Source organism: Rana temporaria, chromosome 6 (assembly GCF_905171775.1).
Source record: "Rana temporaria chromosome 6, aRanTem1.1, whole genome shotgun sequence".
Lineage (NCBI taxonomy): Eukaryota > Metazoa > Chordata > Amphibia > Anura > Ranidae > Rana > Rana temporaria.
The window spans coordinates 195,595,581-195,616,073 of record NC_053494.1 but is presented as its reverse complement, the minus strand read 5'-3'; the positions used below and the strand labels follow the sequence as shown (position 1 = coordinate 195,616,073).

At 43.5% G+C, this 20,493-nt stretch overlaps 1 protein-coding gene across 1 annotated transcript in view; it reads right to left on the bottom strand.

Annotated features, from left to right (window-relative positions):
- The window catches only part of LRP1B (LDL receptor related protein 1B), a 1,757,966-nt gene that overhangs the window by 519,791 nt on the left and 1,217,682 nt on the right, over positions 1-20,493 (bottom strand). Inside the window, exon 32 of the mRNA XM_040358043.1 lies at positions 20,244-20,393. Coding sequence (XP_040213977.1) covers positions 20,244-20,393 — 150 coding nt within the window. The remainder of the gene's footprint in view (positions 1-20,243; positions 20,394-20,493) is intronic.

Sequence of the window (20,493 nt, the reverse complement as noted above, 5' to 3'; positions counted from 1 at the left end):
TCATTTTTTTTGGACCTTTCTAACAAACTGCCATTTTTTGTGTTCTTGATCAAATGAAAAAGTACTATATACACTACAAAAAGAGACTTTTATTTTGCCACAAAAATCAATCAATTGAAAGCAATCAAAATGCCCACATATGAGTTGGATAAACCAGGACACCTGTTACTTCTGCGATTATCTTAAAGGGCATGATTGAAAGGCTACTGAAAGGGGTTGTAAAGGTACAATTTTTTTTCCCTCTAAATAGCTTCCTTTACCTTAGTGTAGTCCTCCTTCACTTACCTCATCCTTCCATTTTGCTTTTAAATGTCCTAATTTCTTCTGAGAAATCCTCACTTCCTGTTCTTCTGTCTGTAACTCCACACCGTAATGGGAGGCTTTCTCCCTGGTGTGGAGTGTCGTGCTCTCCCCTCCCTTGGACTACAGGAGAGGATGGAAGGATGAGGTAAGTGAAGAAGGACTGCACTCAGGTAAAGGAAGCTATTTAGGAAAAAAAAATGTACCTTTACAACCCCTAATGTAGAACTGAAGGCAAAAATGTTTCTTTTCATTTTGGATAGAGTTAATTCCCATACAGACAATCCAATTTTATGGCCATAATTGTCTGATGGACGCGTTGTGTCGGATAATCCAACCATCTGTATGCTCCATCAGAAAATTGTTGTCTGAATTAATGACAACAAAAGTTGGCTGCTTATGCTCGCCAACTATCTGGCAATAAATCCGTTACAACCCGCGCATGCTCAGAATCAAGTCGACGCATGCTTGGAAGCATTGAACTTGTTTTTTTTCAGCACGTCGTTGTGTTTTACGTCACCGCGTTGGACTCAATCGGATTTTGAACTGATGGTGTGTAGGCACATCAGACCATCAGACTTCAGCCTTCAGTCCATTTTCATCGGATGGACTGATCGTGTGTACAGGGCCTTAATGCCTTAAATGTACGAGTATTATGTAGGTTTTTTAAAGTGGGGGTTCACCCTAAAAATAAAAAATAACATTTTGTCTACCATGCCATCCAGCATACTAGCGTCAGCTACAGTATGCCTTTATTTTTATTTTTTTTGCTGTACTCACAGTTTAATCCATTAGTTAAGTTTCAGACTCCCTCGGAGAGTAGGCGTTCCTATGAAGAGGGAGTAACATGATTGACGGCCGGCTATGGCGCCTCACGCTTCCCGAAAATAGACGAAATAGGACTTGGCTCTTCACGGCGCCTGCGCAGTCAGCTCCTAGTCTGTGTGCAGGCGCCGTGAAGAGCCGAGTCCTACTCCGGCTATTTTCGGGAAGCGTGACGCGCCATAGCCGGCCGTCAATCATGTTCCCCTCTTCATAGGAACGCCTACTAATGGAGTACAGCGCAAACAAATAAAATAAAGGCATAGTGTAGCTGACGCTAGTATGCTGGATGGCATGGTAGAAAGTTGTTTTTTTAGGGTGAACCTCCGCTTTAAACTTTGTACATCTATTGCTGCATTAAGTAATCAACAATGTTATTGGGCATTTGATTGGTGAGGAAAATGAAATGTTCAAAAAATTCTGCCTAACAGTAATATATATTCATGTTCTTTAGGCTTTGAAGACATCAAATAAACACTTTGAAGTCCATAAAAACAGTGCCGGAGACCCTATAGAAAATGCTAATCAGCTTTTCACAGGTTCTCCAGTTTAGATACAAGGTGACAGGCTTGTGTTTTACTTTTCTGACAGAACTCCAAAGAAATCAGCATCATGTATGTAAATGTTTTCAGTGAGAAGAAAACAACAATGACTTAATGATACTCCTCATTGTAAAGCCTTGTTTGGGAGTTGTGCATTATATTTCTGTCTGTATGCTATTAATTCAAAGGGCTGAAGGTTTAGCATGCAAGTATTGCTGTATTTATTGGCGTATAACACTCACTTTTTCACCCTGCAAATCGGTTTTGAACAGTGGCCCGGATTCAGAAAGAAGATACGACGGCGTATCTCCTGATACGCCGTCATATCTCTGAGTCCCGCCGTCGTATCTATGCGCCTGATTCATAGAATCAGGTTACGCATAGATATCCCTAAGATCCGATAGGTGTAAGTGACTTACACCATCGGATCTTAGGCTGCAATCTCACGCTGGCCGCTAGGTGGCGCTTCTGTTTGTATACGCGAGGAATATGCAAATGAGGAGTTACGCCGATTCAGAAACGAACGACCGTCCGGCCCTTTTTTTTTACGTCGTTTGCGTTCTGCTTTTTCTGGCATATAGTTACCCCTGCTATATGCGGCGTATCCTATGTTAAGTATGGCTGTCGTTCCCGGGTCGAATTTTGAATTTTTTACGACGTTTGCGTAAGTCGTTCGCAAATACGGATGGACGTAATTTACGTTCACGTCAAAACCAATGACGTCTTAGCGACGTCATTTAGAGCAATGCACGCTGGGAAATTTGACGGACGGCGCATGCACAGTTCGTTCGGCACGGGGACGCGCCTGATTTAAATTTTACACGCAAATTTTACACGCAAATTTTACACGCAAATTGAATTCCGCCGGGGGATTTGAGATACGCCGCCGCAAATTTACAGGCAAGTGCTTTCTGAATAATGCACTTGCCTCAAAAACTTGCGGTGGCGTATCGTAAATGAGATAGGTTACGCGGATCTAAAGATCCGCTAATCTATCTGATTCTAGCCCAGTGTGTGCGTGTTATAGGCCGATACTGCAATTTGGGCTGACTCGAAAATAACGGAGAAGTGAGAATCTCCTGATTACTCAGCGGCCTCTATAATAGGAAGTCCAATCTCCTGGGCCAGCATTGGACCAATGTTCTGTCTATCATAGTAGGTGGGTGGTCCAGCAGGTGGGACTTAATATTAAGGAGGCCACCAAGTAAACAGGAGATTCTCGCTGAGATAGGCATTGATCAGGCTGGTGATGGGCATTGATCAGGCTGCATTCATGGCAATGAGGAGGCTGCAGATGGGAATTAATCAAGCTGCATTGATGGGCAATTGTCAGGCTGAGGATGGGCATTGATCAAGCTGCATTGATGGACAATTTTGAGGCTGCAGATGGGCATTGATCAGGCTGCATTGATGGGCACTGACCCTTATTTTGCTTCAAAGTTCTTTATTTTTTATTTTATTTTTTTCCTGAAACTTCCCTCTTAAAATTAAGGTGCATGTTATACGCTTGTGTGTGCTATATGTCGATAAATACGGTAATCGCTATATTAGCAAATTTTCGCAATGTACTAGAATAAAAATGTGGATCAGTGATTAGCACTTATGGCTTGTAGTACTGAGGTCCTCAGTTCAAATTCCAATCAAAACCCTCTCTGCATGTTCTCCCTGTACTTGATTGGGTTTCCTTTGGGTACCCTGGTTTCCTTCAACACTCTAAAGACATGCTGATAGATCATTTGGCCTTAATATTGGCATGTATATTCGACAACAAATGTATATATATATATATATATATATATATATATATATATATATATATATATATATGTATTTATGTTTATTTCCAACAACAAATTTTCGGCTGTGCATGCTCTCCAATTGTCCGACAACAAATCTGTTCTGGTCTTGTATACGGATTATCCGATCGTGTATACACAAATTCGTCGGACTAAAATCCAAATTACAAACACGCATGCTCGCAACCAATGCTAAATATCAGACAACAATAGCAGAAGTTGCCCAAAGGGTGGTGGTAAAGAGCTGAAAAACTGTGTGGTTTGCCATCCAATATGGCATTGGCGGCATGGGTGGCACTGTCTGCAGCACATTATGGCATTGGCGGCATGGGTGGCACTGTTTGCAGCACATTAGAAATAGAAAAAAATAGTCCCTCCCCCTGCCGCCGGGCCAGGGACAGTTACAGTGCTATCAGGAAAAAAACAACAGACAATGTTCGGGCATGGCTGGAAGATTTATTTTTTCTCCAGCTATCTGTTCAGGTTGCCCGGGCCCCCCTGCTGGCCGGGCCTGGAACAACAGGGCCAGTTGTACTGGCCTATCAGCGGCCCTAAATATATGTTATACTTGAGAGGACTGTCAGAAAATGCAGACCCAATAGAGGAAATGAGGGTCAGAGAGTGTGGACATGCTACATTTTGGGCTGAAGAAGACAATATGAAACTGAGAACATGCTAGTAAAGATCAATGTTATTACCCTAATTAAAGATCTCACTAACGAATGCTGAAGTCCGAGGGTCGCTCATCATATACCAAAGGTCAGCATGCAGCCCTTGGACCGCAGGTTGAGCACCAGGGGTCTAAAACGTGGAGCTTTTAAGATCAATCTCTGAAGCTGTCTGGATGGCGGTTCACAATTTAGGATTTTTTTTGCTATACCACCTCGAGAGGAACAAAGCATGGCAGTTGTCATGGAAACCGCTCAGTTCTCAAAACTGAAATTCACTACTTGTAAATCGTCAACTTCCAAACAAGATGTACATATGACATTATTATAACGTCGTACTCAAGCCACACTTCACTGAATGCGTTGGGATTAGTTAAAACACCATGGAGCATGACTTTTTGTATGACTCATATACATTATAATACTTTTAACATGTGCTTTACTGGATATAGGTGGACCTTTTACTTTCATCCGCTTTACATATCAAGAGATACAATTATTATTAAAAGAGCATCTGAACTGCTGCAATACAAAGAAAAATATAGCTGGAGGGGCCTATTCTGGCATTCATGTAAAAATCACATTTTTTTTGCTAAAAAATTAATCAGAACCCCCAAACATTATATATTTTTTTAGTAGACATCCTAGGGAATAAAATGGCAGTCATTGCAATACTTTTTGTCACACCGTATTTGCGCAGCTGTCTTACAAGCGCACTTTTTTTGGAAAAAAATCACTTTTTTTAATTAAAAAATAAGACAACAATAAATTTGGCCCAATTTTTTTATATATTGTGAAAGATAATGTTACGCCGAGTAAAATGATACCCAACATGTCACGCTTAAAAATTGCGCCCGCTCGTGGCATGGCGTCAAACTTTTACCCTTAAAAATCTCGATAGGCGACGTTTAAAAAATTCTACAGGTTGCATTTTTTTAGTTACAGAGTAGGCCTAGGGCTAGAATTATTGCTCTCGCTCTAACGATCGCGGCGATACCTCACTTGTGTGGTTTGAACACCGTTTTCATATGCGGGCTCTACACGCATATGCGTTCGCTTCTGTGCGCGAGCTCGTCGGGACGGGGCACTATAAAAAAAAAATTGGGGGGTTTTCTTATTAATTTTTATTTAGTTTATAATTTTTTACACTGAAATAAAAAAAAAATTGATCACTTTTATTCCTATTACAAGAAATGTAAACATCCCCTGTAATAGAAAAAAGCATGACAGGTCCTCTTAAATATGAGATCTGGGGTCAAAAAGACCTCAGATCTCATATTTAGACTTAAATGCAAAAAAAAGAAAAAAAAAATTGAAACTGTCATTTTTTCAAATGACAAAAAAAATAATGTTTCTTTAAGACGCTGGGCGGGACTGACGTTTTGACGTCACTTCCGCCCAGCAGAGCTATGGGGACGGGTGGGGGCGCTTTTTCCCTCACTCGCAATCCCCACACAGCTGCCGAATAGACCCAATCGCCTCTGATAACGGCGATCTTGCGGTGAATCCGCTGTGGAGACCGCCGTTATCATTAACAGAACCGCCCACTGAAGAGATGGATATCTCGGTTGTGGCAGCAGCTGCTGCCGTTACCGAGATATCCATCTTTAAAAACAGGACGTATTTTGACTATGGGCCGGTGGGCAAGTGGTTAAAACAAATTACATAGCTATTCATCCTGTAAAACTAAATGTACATTAGTCCTGTGTAAAAAAGGGCTAAAACAAACATTATTAGACAGTTTTTTTTTCCAGGTTGAATGTTATTTTTCTTACAGAATAGGGTGAATCAGGAAAATACTGCATTATGGCCACTGGATGGGGAGAATGATCATAGGAAATAAAACGTATCTACTATGATTGTCAGCTTCAACTAGTGGCTATATTAGCCTATGGCAATCAAATGATATTCCTCCCTGTGAGTGCTGGGGGGGGGGGGGGTTTAATTATTCGCACCATAGCCGAAAGATGGGTACAGAGCGGGCCTAAATTGTCAGGAGGGCATCCGTGTACGTCCTCCCGTGCATGAGCTGCCTGTCCCCTCTGTGTTCAGCAAGTCCATGAGACTCAGCTGATCAAAGATCGGAGTAAGGGGCCAATATTGACCCCTTACCAGTATCACCTATCAGTGCCAATCAATGCCCTTCAGGCATTTGAACAGACAGCAACATACTACAAATGCAGCCAAAAATGGACATTTCAATTCCAACACAGCACACCACAATGCACATGAAGAGAGAGACTAATTATTGGGTCTAATTATTATACAAATAAACATTTTAGCATTTCAAATAACTGATATGCCACCTGCAGAACATGAAAACTGAGGGCCAGATTCACAGAAGAAGTACGCCGGCGTATCTACTGATACACCGGCGTACTTTCAAATTTGCCGCGTCGTATCTTTAGTTTGAATCCTCAAACCAAGATACGACGGCTTCTGGCTTCGATCCAACAGGCGTACGTGCGCCTTCGGATCGTAGGTGCAATACTTTGGCGCCCGCTGGGTGGAGTTTGCGTCGTTTCCACGTCGGGTATGTTAATTAGCATTTTCCGTCGATCCAGGAAGGTACGCGCGGCCGTCGCATTCTCTTACGTTGCCGCTAGTCAGCTTTTCCCGGCGTATAGTTAGAGCTGCTATTTTGTGGCCTATATTTAGACCTGTCATGTTAAAGTATGGCCGTCGTTCCCGCGTCGAATTTTGATTTCTTTTTTTTTGCGTAAGTCGTCCGTGAATAGGAAAGGACGTAACTCACGTCGACGTTCAAAAAATGACGTCGGTGCGACGTCATTTCGCGCAAAGCACGGCGGGAAATTTCGAAACGGAGCATGCGCAGTACGTTCGGCGCGGGAACGCGCCTAATTTAAATGATCCATGCCCCCTACCCGGATCATTTGAATTAGGCGGGCTTGCGCCAGAGGGATTTACGCTACGCCGCCGCAACTTTACAGGCAAGTGCTTTGTGAATCAAGCACTTGCCCGTAAAACTTCGGCCGGCGTAACGTAAATGCGATACGTTACGCCGCCGCAGATGTACCTGAACCTGGCCCTGAATTTCTAATTTGGCAGACATATCAGGATCTGGGCAAGGATTGACCTCCTGCAATGGGAATATTTTCCATCCCGAACGTTGTCTCCAAAACTTGCATTTATTTGATCATAAAGCACATTACTGGAGAGTGCAGCTACCCACTCCTGGAAGCTGGAAGTGTCGGTAGGAGAATGTCTGGAGAAATTTAGAGCATCTCTATCAATGCCAGATAATAATAAAAAACAGATATAAAATTGATATTTGATCTACGCTACTGCAAATCCCACGGGCTTTAAACTTATCCCTACTTTAGTTTCTGTGAATCTCTAAAATAAAGAAAACCTTTTATCTCAGCAAAAAGAAGGTAAGATTTCTAGACGAGAGCAATGTGAACATGGAAAAAAATGCTCTTAAAGGTTGCCTATCATTAAGAATCTCCAGCTGCTGCCTTAGGAAACCTGTGGTCCTTACGGTTAGCACTGAGTGAAGCAAGGGATCAATGGCTTCTATAGTCAACACATAGAGAAGAATTCTCAGGAGTCTGTTTGTAACTGAAATTCCCATGTGCTATAATTCAAAATCAATTTAGAAAAAAAAAAAAAACCCTCTCGGCTGAAAAATGTGATGCTTATGGTGTCCCTGCTTCCTATGCCTCTAACTTTTACTGTGTGTTTAGTTCTCTGAGCTGGAGCTAGTTACGTGAAAAACTCTCATAATGTCATGAGAGCTTGTAGGCAGGTGCAGTCTGCTGTCTCCACTGCAGGTGGCGCTCAACCACACCGGCAATGCAAAGGTCATGGGGAACAAGGTTCCTCTATGGCTTCCTGAGTCACTGGGTAGTGATACAATTGGATGCTGGCCAGCCATGTGACTCTGGTGGCCATCTTAGTTGTGACAGGCTCTATTAAAAGGAGTTGTAAAGGCAGAGGGCCATATTCTCGTAGATTTACGGCGGGCGGCGCGTAAGCCATTTACACTCCGCCGCCCCAACCTACAGGAGCAAGTGCTGTATTCCCCAAACACTTTCTCCGTAGTTTGGGGCGGCGGAGTGTATTTGGCCCGGCGTATCCCCGCGTATCTCCAAGGGGGCGGCTTCTATTTAAATTAAGCGCGCCCCCGATTCTAACGAACTGCGAATGCGCCAGGCTTAAAATAGCCCAGTGCGCATGCTCCAGTTCTCGGCGTAAAACGTCAATGACGCCGACGTGTGCGTCATTGACGTAAAGTCGTATTCAAGAACGACTTAGTAAAACGACGTACCCGACGGGAAAACACAACGCGGACCCGACGCTATACTTAACATGGCCTACGTGGGACTGGCGTAAGGTTACCCCTCATATAGGGTAACCTTACGCCTACGCAAACGACGTAAGCGACGGTTACGCGACGCAAATTCGTTCGGGAATTGGCGTATCAGGCTCATTTGCATAAAAAAATGAGACCTGAACGTAAACGCCACCTAGCGGCCGGCGGAGTAATTACATTTAAGATCCGACAGTGTAAGTGACTTCAGTGTATCTATGCGAAAATGATTCTAAGAATCACTCGCATAGATACACTGGCCAAAAATGAGAGATACAATGGAGTATCCTGAGATACTCCATCGTAACTTTACTCAGAATATGGCCCAGAATGTTTTTTTTTAATCTTAATGCATTCTATGCATTAAGATAACAAACCTTCTGTGTGTAGGAGCCCCAGCACACCCTAATGCTTACCAGAGCCCCATCTCTGTCCACCGATGTCCACGAGTCCCTCGGTTGTCTGGGACTCTCCTCCTGATTGGCTGAGACACAGCAGCGGTAGCCAATGGCGCAATCAAAGTCAGTTAGCCAATCAGAGGAGAGGGTGCGGGCCGAATGGCAGCTCCATGTCTGAACACAAGAAGCTGAAGCACTGCTCGGGTGCCCCATAGCAAGCTGCTTGCTTTGGGGGAACTCGACAGGAGGGAGGGGGCAAGAGCAGTGCAGAGGGACCTGAGAAGAGGGGGATCCAGGCTACTCTGTCCATGTATGTATAACATGTTTGTTAATAAAAAAAAAGCTAGACTTTACAATCACTTTAAGACATTGGCCCCTGGGTTTGGTGCACTTTACGCAAGTGGGCAGAGTAGGGAAATGTACCCTGTCTGTGAGGGACAGTGCAAGTGATGGGGAAAGATTCCTAATGAGGAAAGAAAAAGTACGGCCACTGTATACTTTTTTTTTTTATTTTTTATTTTTATTTGGGGGATATTTATTATAGCAAAATGTAAAAAATATTGTTTGTTTTTTTTTTCAAAGTTGTTGCAAATTTTTGGTTTATAAATGCAAAAAATAAAAATCGCAGAGGTGATCCAATATCACCAAAATAAATCTCTATTTGTGGGAAAAAAAGGACATCAATTTTATTTGGTCACAGCGTCGCAGGACCGCACAATTATCAGTTAAAATAACGCAGTGCTGTATTGCAAAAAAGGGCCAGGTCATCATGGGGGTAAAAAGTGCCGGGGCTGTTTTATTTTTTTTTTGCTCTGTACTTAGCTTTATATCGGGATTTTGTCCAAAGCTTCCGCGTTCTGACGACTCCGGGACTGGGCGTTCATATCCCAGCCTCAGGGTTCCGATGACTGCGGGACTGGGCGTTCCTATCCTTCCGTTCGATGATTAACGTCTTGTGAAACAGGTGACCATGCGCGTCACCAGTTTTCCGGAAATACCCGAGCTAAGAGTCGCCACTATACAGCGCCTGTAGAGCTGACTGCGCAGGCACCATATAGTGCCGACTCACAGTTCGGCTCTTTCCCAACGTCTGGTGACGCGTGTTGTGCGACAGGTCACCTGTTTCACAAGACGTCAATCATCGAATGGAAGAATAGGAACGCCCAGTCACGCAGTCATCGGAACCCGGAAGTCCTGGACAACATCAGGATATAAAGGTATGTACCGAGAAAAAAAACTGTAGAAATGTAATGTCCTTAGTATGCTGGCTCTGCTAGATGCAATTAAAAACAAAATTTTTTTTTTGGATGAACCCCCGCTTTAAGGGGCCAAATCTTCCGGACTGAAGTGGTTAAAATGGAACTTTAGTCAGAAAATGAAGTCCTGCTAGATAACTTTAGGCTGGCCCCTTTTACAGGTATAGCTATGTAAATTATTTTAAATAAATATAAAAAATAAGTGCCTGTACTGTTTAAAATTCAGTAATACACTGTCTCACTCTGCTCTGCACATGCTCAGTTGCTCTCTATTTTTTGACAATGTGCTGAAAATGTAGCGGCCAATCTGCTGACAGCCTAAAAAACTTTCTGCTGTTCAGGGGCTCTGGGCTTCAATAAAATGGCAGCCTCGGGCAAGCACAAGCAGGTACAATGCTGGAGGCAAATTACTGTACACACTAATTTTAGTAGCATCATTACAATTGTGGAAGGTATGTTACTTGTTAAAGTCCTTGCTTGAGTAAAGTTATGATTTAAAGTGTTACTAAACCCACAACAGTAAAATCAGTCTGTATATGGAGTAGGAGTAAAGCATGCTTGTTACACTCACTGTGGAACCTAAGGGGTTAATTCTCTGCACTGCATAAAAAGGCTGTTTAATTCTGTTTTCTTAGATCTGTCCTTTTCTTTCACTGTCCCCAATCTATCTGCTGATAGAACAGAACGTTGGGAGCATGCAGCACATGCTCAGTTTGGTGTGTATTGCTAGAGAGTAATTTGTATTACTTTTTTTTCCTGGGGGAGTGCATGTGATCAGCACAGGACCAATCAGCATTGTTCAGACAGAGGGTCAGCCTCATAGGACAATCAGGGGAGAATGAAAGCTCCTCCTACAAGCTTTAACCAGACACAGATAGAAGTCATAAGACTGCTCTAACTGCCGATGAGAAAAGTTATTTAGCAGTTTCAATTTACTAAAATAATTGCATTTCCATGTTCTGTGTACTGTGGGGGACCAGATATAGTGAATGCAGGCTCCTGGATTTAGTAACACTTTAAAGTGGAGTTCCACCCTAAATTGGAACTTTCGCTCATCAGATTCCCCCCCCCCCCCCCCTCCGGTGCCACAATTGGCAACTTTTGGGGGGGGACGACAGAATACCTGTGATAGGTATCCTTTCCCACTTCCGGGAGTCCAGGCCCGCGGTCACCGCAGGGCTCCCTCCCCCTCCCCCGGCCACCGGGCCAATAGGAGAGAGGAGCGAGGCCTTGAGCACGCGCAGTAGGGTTCCCAACGTGAAGCCAAAAGGCTACACTTCCAGGTTCCCTATCCCGCAATGCCAGCTGCAGCACCCGACAGCTGATGAACACATCAGCTGCGGTGCCGACATGGAGGAACTCCAGGACAGGTAAGTATTAATTTATTAAAAGCCAGCAGCTGCAATATGTGTAGCTGTTGGCTTTTAATTTTTTTAATTTGGCTGGAACACCGCATTAAGTGACTTAAGCCACGTACACACGACCATTTTTCATGTCATGGAAGTTTTTTCTCGACGTGATTCCTCTCAAGCCTGCCTTGCCCACACACGATTGTGATAAAAAAATGTTCTAGCAAAGCGCGGTGAAATACAACACGTACGACAGCACTATACATGGGAAGTTCCATTCGAATGGCGCCACCCTTTGGGCTGATTATGCCAATTTTCCCATGTCATAACTTGCTTCTGAGCATGCACGTTTTTTCCCTGTCGTTAAAGCCTACACACAACTGTTTTTCACGATGAGAAAAACAATGACGTGAAAAATGACAAGAAAAAATAGAGCATGTTCTAAATTTTTAATGGCCATTTTTCTTGTGCTCTGGAGCCTACACACAATCGTTTTTAACGACCAATTTAAAAAATTGCATTTTTCTCATCATGAAAAACGGTCGTGTGTACGCGGCATAACACATTTTATCAGTCTTGGGCATATCTAACAATAAAAAAAGTTGCACACTAATATAAGTTTATTTAAAAAATAGCACAATTGGGACATAACTTTCACAGAGTGAACAGTTTGGATCGGCTTTTTCTGGGTTTCAATTTATCAGTCCAAAAACCACTGGCGTTCTCTTGCTTTGCTTTACATTAGGGAAACAGCTTGCAAATATCAGCCAGGGGGCCTAAATGTGCAAACATGTCATGGAGTACGGCTGACAATTTGCATGTTCAGGCTCATCTATTTGTACACAGAAATTAGCTTCAAAAAGTAAAACGAGCCATGCATAAAACAACCATCACATTTTACGCGCCCACAAACAATTGACCCAGCCATAGCCAAAGAAATAAAAGCTTTAGAAGCCGAACTGCATAAAAACTTTGTGCCTTGAAAATGTTCCTTGTAAAAATAAAATGCTCCATTGAGTAAGTCAGATTTGAATGAGAGACTCCATCCAAGATGTTTTCCTTTAAAGTATATCTAGAGCCAAAACTTTTTTTTTTCGGATTGAGCAGGGATCAGTTAAAACCTGTATGTTTTTTTTTCTTTGCCTGTCCCATTGGGGTGATACACTTTCACTTCCTGTTCTGCAGACATAGGCCCGGATTCACTCCAGATACGCCGCGTAAGTGCAAATATGCGCCGTCGTATCTATGCGCCGGACTCATAAACTAAGATACGCCTGAAAATAGGCTTCATCCGACCGACGTAACTTGCCTACGCCGGCGTAGAGTGGGCGCATATTTACGCTGGACGTATTTGGCGCTCCCATTGATTTTCTATTCACATATGCAAATGAGAGAGATACGCCGATTCACGAACGTACGTCCGTCCGACGCAGTGCGCGTAAAGTCATACGTCCGGCGTAAAGTTATGCCCCATAAAGGAGGTGTAACTCAGCAGCATCCATGCAAAGGGCTGCACCAGGGAACACAAGCCGACTTATTTTACATAGTTTATGTAGGATGTGAATATGACTAGGCGTAGGATACGTTCACGCAGTAGGCAGTGATCCGTCGTATCTTAGGGAGTAGATCCGACGTGATTCTGAGCATGCGCACTGGAATGCGTCCACGGGACGGCGCATGCGCCGTTCATTATACGTATCTGTCTGAGACTCAGCCCATCATTTGCATGGGGTCACGCCTTATTTGCATGGCTCACGCCCACTTCCACATATGCCAACTTACGCCTAGGAAACCCAGCGCAGATTTGGCAGCACTGGCTTTGTAAATCCAGTGCTTGCCTCTCTGCCCTGCATCGGTGTAGTGTAAAGAAGATACACTACGGCGGCATAAATATGCGCCGCTGTTTGTGAATCCGGGCCATAAACTACAAAGTGAGGCCCCGTACACACGACCAAGTTTCTCGGCAGAATTCAGCCAGAAACTCGATGGGAGACGTATTCTGCCGAGAAAACCGGTCGTGTGTACACTTTTCGCCGAGGAAACCGACGAGGATCTCGTCGGGCCAAAAAGAGAACATGTTCTCTATTTCCTCGTTAGTCAATGGGAAAAGTTGGCTCGCTGAGATCCTCGGCGGCTTCATAAGGAACTCGACGAGCAAAGCGATGTGTTTTGCCCGTCGAGTTTCTCGGTCGTGTGTACGGGGCCTAAGAGGAAAGCTTTCCATTGAATCTTTCCATGAAAAACTGTCCCTTAAAACTTGAAATTCCTTGAAAAAATAAAATGCTCCATTGAGTAAGCCAGTTTTGAATAAGAGACTCCATAAATACTCTTTTAACATGTATCTAGAGCTAAACATTTTCTTGAATCAAACTAGATCCAATAAGAATCCAAGCAATCACATAAAAATATATATGGGCGGTCAACGGGTTACAAACAAGATAGGGTCTGTCTGTAGGTTTGTTCTTAAAGTGATACTAAAGGTTTGAATATATAAAAAAAAAACTAACAAACATGTTATACCTCCAGTGTATTGCAGCGAGTTGCCCCGAACGGTGTCTTCTGGGGCCCCAAGGCGGCTGTCTTGCCTCCTCCCCGCTTCTGATAACCCCCTCCGGGAAGTACTCTCCCAAGGGGGTTACCTTGCAGAGGCGCTCCTGAGTCCTGTATTCGGTGTCCATAGCCGCCAACTACAGGACTTGGTCCCGTCCCCCAGCCCTTGCATTATTTGAGTTGATTGACAGCAGCGCAAGCCAATGGCTGCGCTGCTATCAATCTATCCAATGAAAAGCTGAGAAGGCCGAGCAAAGGAAGAGCGCATTTGCGATGTGGGACTTTCAAGGGCTCAGGTAAGTAAAATGGGGGGCGCGGTGATCGTAAGGTGTTTTTTCACCTTAATGCATAGGATGCATTAAGGTGAAAAAACATGAACCATTGCAATTTGTATGCAAGTCAGAACCGGTAAATTTTTTAGGTGTAACCAGGGCTGGACTGGGACAAAAATTCGGCCCTGGACTTCATCCAGATCAGTCCACTTTAATTTTACAAACACACACAAAAAAAGTATAAAAACTATACGCAATTTGCGCAAAAAAAAAACATACAGTAAGTAAAAACATTTCACTGTAAGTATAAATTATATATATATATTTTTTAACTCTTTATTTAGACCCCTTTCACACTGAGGTGGTTTTCAGATGTTTTAGCGCTAGAAATAGCGCCTGTAAAGCTCCTGAAAACCGCGGGCGGTTTGGGAGCACTGTACACACATCTTTGGAGCGGTGTATACACCGCTCCTTCACCACTCCTGCCCATTAAAATGAATAGGCAGCGCCGCCAAACTGCTGGCAAAGCGCTGCTGCAGCGGCGCTTTGTAGGTGGTTTTAACCCTTTTTTGCCCGCTATCGGGGGTTAAAAGCCCCCCCCCCCCCACTAGCAGCCAAAAACCTCTGTAAAAACGATGGTAAAACTACGCTAAAAATAGCACTTTAACGCCGCTGCTGCCACCGCCTTGGTGTAAATAGCACCCTTTTGAGTAGTGTCGCCAGCTATAGCCGGCAACAATAATCACTGTGTTCTGCTGGCAAGGAAGTCTCCCCGCACTCCCTGCCGGCAGAATACAAAAGCACTGTGGGAGGGATTCCCCCATCAACACTGACTGTATTGATAGGGGAATCAAACTATTTTGCTTCCTTTCACCCATGTTGGAAGGAAATACAATTGCAGCGTCTATGGCAGGGGTAGGCAACCTCGGCCCTCTAGCTGTTTTGAAACTACAAGTCCCATGAGACATTGGAAGACCCTGACAATCACAGGCATGACTCCTAGAGGCAGAGGCATGATGGGATTTGTCGTTTCACCACAGCTGGAGGGCTGAGGTTGTCTACCCCTGGTCTATGGTCTGCCTTAGTGGGGGCTTGGGACATAACATTGTTACTTTTATTTGGCTGCCAAATACTTTTTCATGGAGACCACACTCACGCTTTGACCACCTTTGTTCTCGAAATTAGCAGTTAAAGCATATTAATTATTTTTACCTATTTCAACCAACTTTTTTTTTTTATTTATTTTTTTTATTTGGGGGATATTTATTATAGCAAAATGTAAAAAATATTGTTTTTTTTTTTTTTCAAAGTTGTTGCAAATTTTTGGTTTATAAATGCAAAAAATAAAAATCGCAGAGGTGATCCAATATCACCAAAATAAATCTCTATTTGTGGGAAAAAAAGGACATCAATTTTATTTGGTCACAGCGTCGCAGGACCGCACAATTATCAGTTAAAATAACGCAGTGCTGTATTGCAAAAAAGGGCCAGGTCATCATGGGGGTAAAAAGTGCCGGGGCTGTTTTATTTTTTTTTTGCTCTGTACTTAGCTTTATATCGGGATTTTGTCCAAAGCTTCCGCGTTCTGACGACTCCGGGACTGGGCGTTCATATCCCAGCCTCAGGGTTCCGATGACTGCGGGACTGGGCGTTCCTATCCTTCCGTTCGATGATTAACGTCTTGTGAAACAGGTGACCATGCGCGTCACCAGTTTTCCGGAAATACCCGAGCTAAGAGTCGCCACTATACAGCGCCTGTAGAGCTGACTGCGCAGGCACCATATAGTGCCGACTCACAGTTCGGCTCTTTCCCAACGTCTGGTGACGCGTGTTGTGCGACAGGTCACCTGTTTCACAAGACGTCAATCATCGAATGGAAGAATAGGAACGCCCAGTCACGCAGTCATCGGAACCCGGAAGTCCTGAACAACATCAGGATATAAAGGTATGTACCGAGAAAAAAAACTGTAGAAATGTAATGTCCTTAGTATGCTGGCTCTGCTAGATGCAATTAAAAACAAAATTTTTTTTTTGGATGAACCCCCGCTTTAAGGGGCCAAATCTTCCGGACTGAAGTGGTTAAAATGGAACTTTAGTCAGAAAATGAAGTCCTGCTAGATAACTTTAGGCTGGCCCCTTTTACAGGTATAGCTATGTAAATTATTTTAAATAAATATAAAAAATAAGTGCCTGTACTGTTTAAAATTCAGTAATACACTGTCTCACTCTGCTCTGCACATGCTCAGTTGCTCTCTATTTTTTGACAATGTGCTGAAAATGTAGCGGCCAATCTGCTGACAGCCTAAAAAACTTTCTGCTGTTCAGGGGCTCTGGGCTTCAATAAAATGGCAGCCTCGGGCAAGCACAAGCAGGTACAATGCTGGAGGCAAATTACTGTACACACTAATTTTAGTAGCATCATTACAATTGTGGAAGGTATGTTACTTGTTAAAGTCCTTGCTTGAGTAAAGTTATGATTTAAAGTGTTACTAAACCCACAACAGTAAAATCAGTCTGTATATGGAGTAGGAGTAAAGCATGCTTGTTACACTCACTGTGGAACCTAAGGGGTTAATTCTCTGCACTGCATAAAAAGGCTGTTTAATTCTGTTTTCTTAGATCTGTCCTTTTCTTTCACTGTCCCCAATCTATCTGCTGATAGAACAGAACGTTGGGAGCATGCAGCACATGCTCAGTTTGGTGTGTATTGCTAGAGAGTAATTTGTATTACTTTTTTTTCCTGGGGGAGTGCATGTGATCAGCACAGGACCAATCAGCATTGTTCAGACAGAGGGTCAGCCTCATAGGACAATCAGGGGAGAATGAAAGCTCCTCCTACAAGCTTTAACCAGACACAGATAGAAGTCATAAGACTGCTCTAACTGCTGATGAGAAAAGTTATTTAGCAGTTTCAATTTACTAAAATAATTGCATTTCCATGTTCTGTGTACTGTGGGGGACCAGATATAGTGAATGCAGGCTCCTGGATTTAGTAACACTTTAAAGTGGAGTTCCACCCTAAATTGGAACTTTCGCTCATCAGATTCCCCCCCCCCCCCCTCCGGTGCCACAATTGGCAACTTTTGGGGGGGGACGACAGAATACCTGTGATAGGTATCCTTTCCCACTTCCGGGAGTCCAGGCCCGCGGTCACCGCAGGGCTCCCTCCCCCTCCCCCGGCCACCGGGCCAATAGGAGAGAGGAGCGAGGCCTTGAGCACGCGCAGTAGGGTTCCCAACGTGAAGCCAAAAGGCTACACTTCCAGGTTCCCTATCCCGCAATGCCAGCTGCAGCACCCGACAGCTGATGAACACATCAGCTGCGGTGCCGACATGTCCAACAACCATTAAAATGAATAGGCAGCGCCGCCAAACTGCTGGCAAAGCGCTGCTGCAGCGGCGCTTTGTAGGTGGTTTTAACCCTTTTTTGCCCGCTATCGGGGGTTAAAAGCCCCCCCCCCCACTAGCAGCCAAAAACCTCTGTAAAAACGATGGTAAAACTACGCTAAAAATAGCACTTTAACGCCGCTGCTGCCACCGCCTTGGTGTAAATAGCACCCTTTTGAGTAGTGTCGCCAGCTATAGCCGGCAACAATAATCACTGTGTTCTGCTGGCAAGGAAGTCTCCCCGCACTCCCTGCCGGCAGAATACAAAAGCACTGTGGGAGGGATTCCCCCATCAACACTGACTGTATTGATAGGGGAATCAAACTATTTTGCTTCCTTTCACCCATGTTGGAAGGAAATACAATTGCAGCGTCTATGGCAGGGGTAGGCAACCTCGGCCCTCTAGCTGTTTTGAAACTACAAGTCCCATGAGACATTGGAAGACCCTGACAATCACAGGCATGACTCCTAGAGGCAGAGGCATGATGGGATTTGTCGTTTCACCACAGCTGGAGGGCTGAGGTTGTCTACCCCTGGTCTATGGTCTGCCTTAGTGGGGGCTTGGGACATAACATTGTTACTTTTATTTGGCTGCCAAATACTTTTTCATGGAGACCACACTCACGCTTTGACCACCTTTGTTCTCGAAATTAGCAGTTAAAGCATATTAATTATTTTTACCTATTTCAACCAATCAGATTATATTTAACCAGATTCACATCAGCTTAGATTATATTTCTGATTGGTTGTATGAGATACTGTACTGTTTACCCTATAGCTGGTCCTTGTACTTTCTAAGTGAAAAAGCCTCTATGTATTAACAGTAATAAACTGTCATGAAACAATGGTATAATTATTCATTGAGTTAGGGACTTTAGTGTCATTGAATTGGAATCCATTTAGCCCTCCCGCCACTTTGCCTACAGCACATACAAAATTAAAGTGAATCCCATAAAACCAGTAAACATTTATTTTTTTGTGCAAGCTGTTGGTTTAATTTATCAACAGACCACATGGAGCTTTCAAAGATGTGGAAGATCCAAGCTCAACCCTCGGGGCACAACAGGCAAGCTGTCTTGGAGATAATTAGAACCAGGATTATGGTTAATTATTATTAATTAGAGAAATTATCGGTAGCCCTTGAGGACTGAAAGGAAGACTTGGGTGCCTGGCTTCAAATTTCAGAGCCTTCTGTCAAGTAGATACTTATAATGAATCGATCTACAGTTGTATCACAAAATAAGAAAGGATAACATTAATAAAGACATGATATTTCCCAGGGGAAGCACCAGAAAATTACATTAAACGAGGCATTTTGCATGTTAGAATTTAATCTTTCTAATTAAATGTGAATGGTTTGAAGGCCATTTCCAAACACAGCAAATCTTTTGGTTCTGGATTCAGCAGTGGATTGATTGTCACATCAGCTTCTCAAGTCTCCTAAATGTCTGTGAAGGTTCTCATTGATCCAGGTCATGGTATATCTAGTAGTAGTTAGTAATATTCAACTGGATATGCTCTTTAACCTCCTGCTGACCGCCCACAGAGCGGGTCGCAGGTGCAGGCTGGGAACCGTACAGTGATGCCCTGTACACACGATCGGTCAATCCGATGAGAACGGTCTGATGGATTTTTCCATCAGTTATCCGATGAAGCTGACTGATGATCAGTCTTGCCTACACACCATCAGTTAAAAAAACTGGGTTCCAGAAAAAGCCTCTAAACTCAACTGCCTAAAAAGGACTATAAACGACCCTGTGTACATGTACTGATAAGATAATATAGAGGAGAGTTCAGGGGCAGTTGAAAAAAATGTGCAACTGCTCCTAAACGCCCTTTTACCAGCAGCAGTGTACATGAGGCCTGATGCCGCGTACACACGATCGGTCCATCCGATGAGAACGGTCTGATGGACCGTTTTCATCGGTTAACCGATGAAGCTGACTGATGGTCCGTCGTGCCTACACACCATCTGTTAAAAAAACGATTGGGTCAGAACGGGGTGACGTAAAACACAGCGACGTGCTGAAAAAAACGAAGTTCAATGCTTCCAAGCATGCGTCGACTTGATTCTGAGCATGGATTTTTAACCGATGGTTGTGCCTACTAACGATCGTTTTTTTTCTATCGGTTAGGCATCCATCGGTTAAATTTAAAACAAGATTGCTTTTTTTTAACCTATGGATAAATAACCGATGGGGCCCACACACGATCGGTTAGGTCCGATGAAAACGGTCCATCAGACCGTTCTCATGAGTTTGACCGATCGTGTGTACGTGGCATTAGAGTCAAGATATTTTTATTAATTTTTTCAAGCAAATTTCATCTAACATTTTCTGTTTCTGCAAAATTTTGGTTGATTACTAGGTCAGATCCAGAGAGTGCCTTATTTCTTTGATCCTCTGTAGAAGGCACAGACAACTTCAAACATTGCAGTATTACAATACCATAGCATTAGCCATTAGAAAACAGTAGTGTATTTTCCCATTGACAGGCAATACATTTTATCCAGCCATGATTAATCACCAGTCAGTTAATACAATACAACCTAGGTTGTATAACTGCACTTACCCACAATAGTCAGGGCTGTAGCTTTCGTTAATTCTTCCTTCAATGAGTCAATTACTTCTAAATTACTGCCATCCAAGCTGCATCTATTTATTGTGCCATTACCGGAGCTGATCCAGTATATCTTGTTGTCTGCGTAGTCTATTGACAAACCTGCAAATACATTACAGAGATGGAACATTCTGAGAAACAACATCTAATATGATTAGCAAATGTATTAAATTAAGTTTACATAAAAGATCGCACAACATAC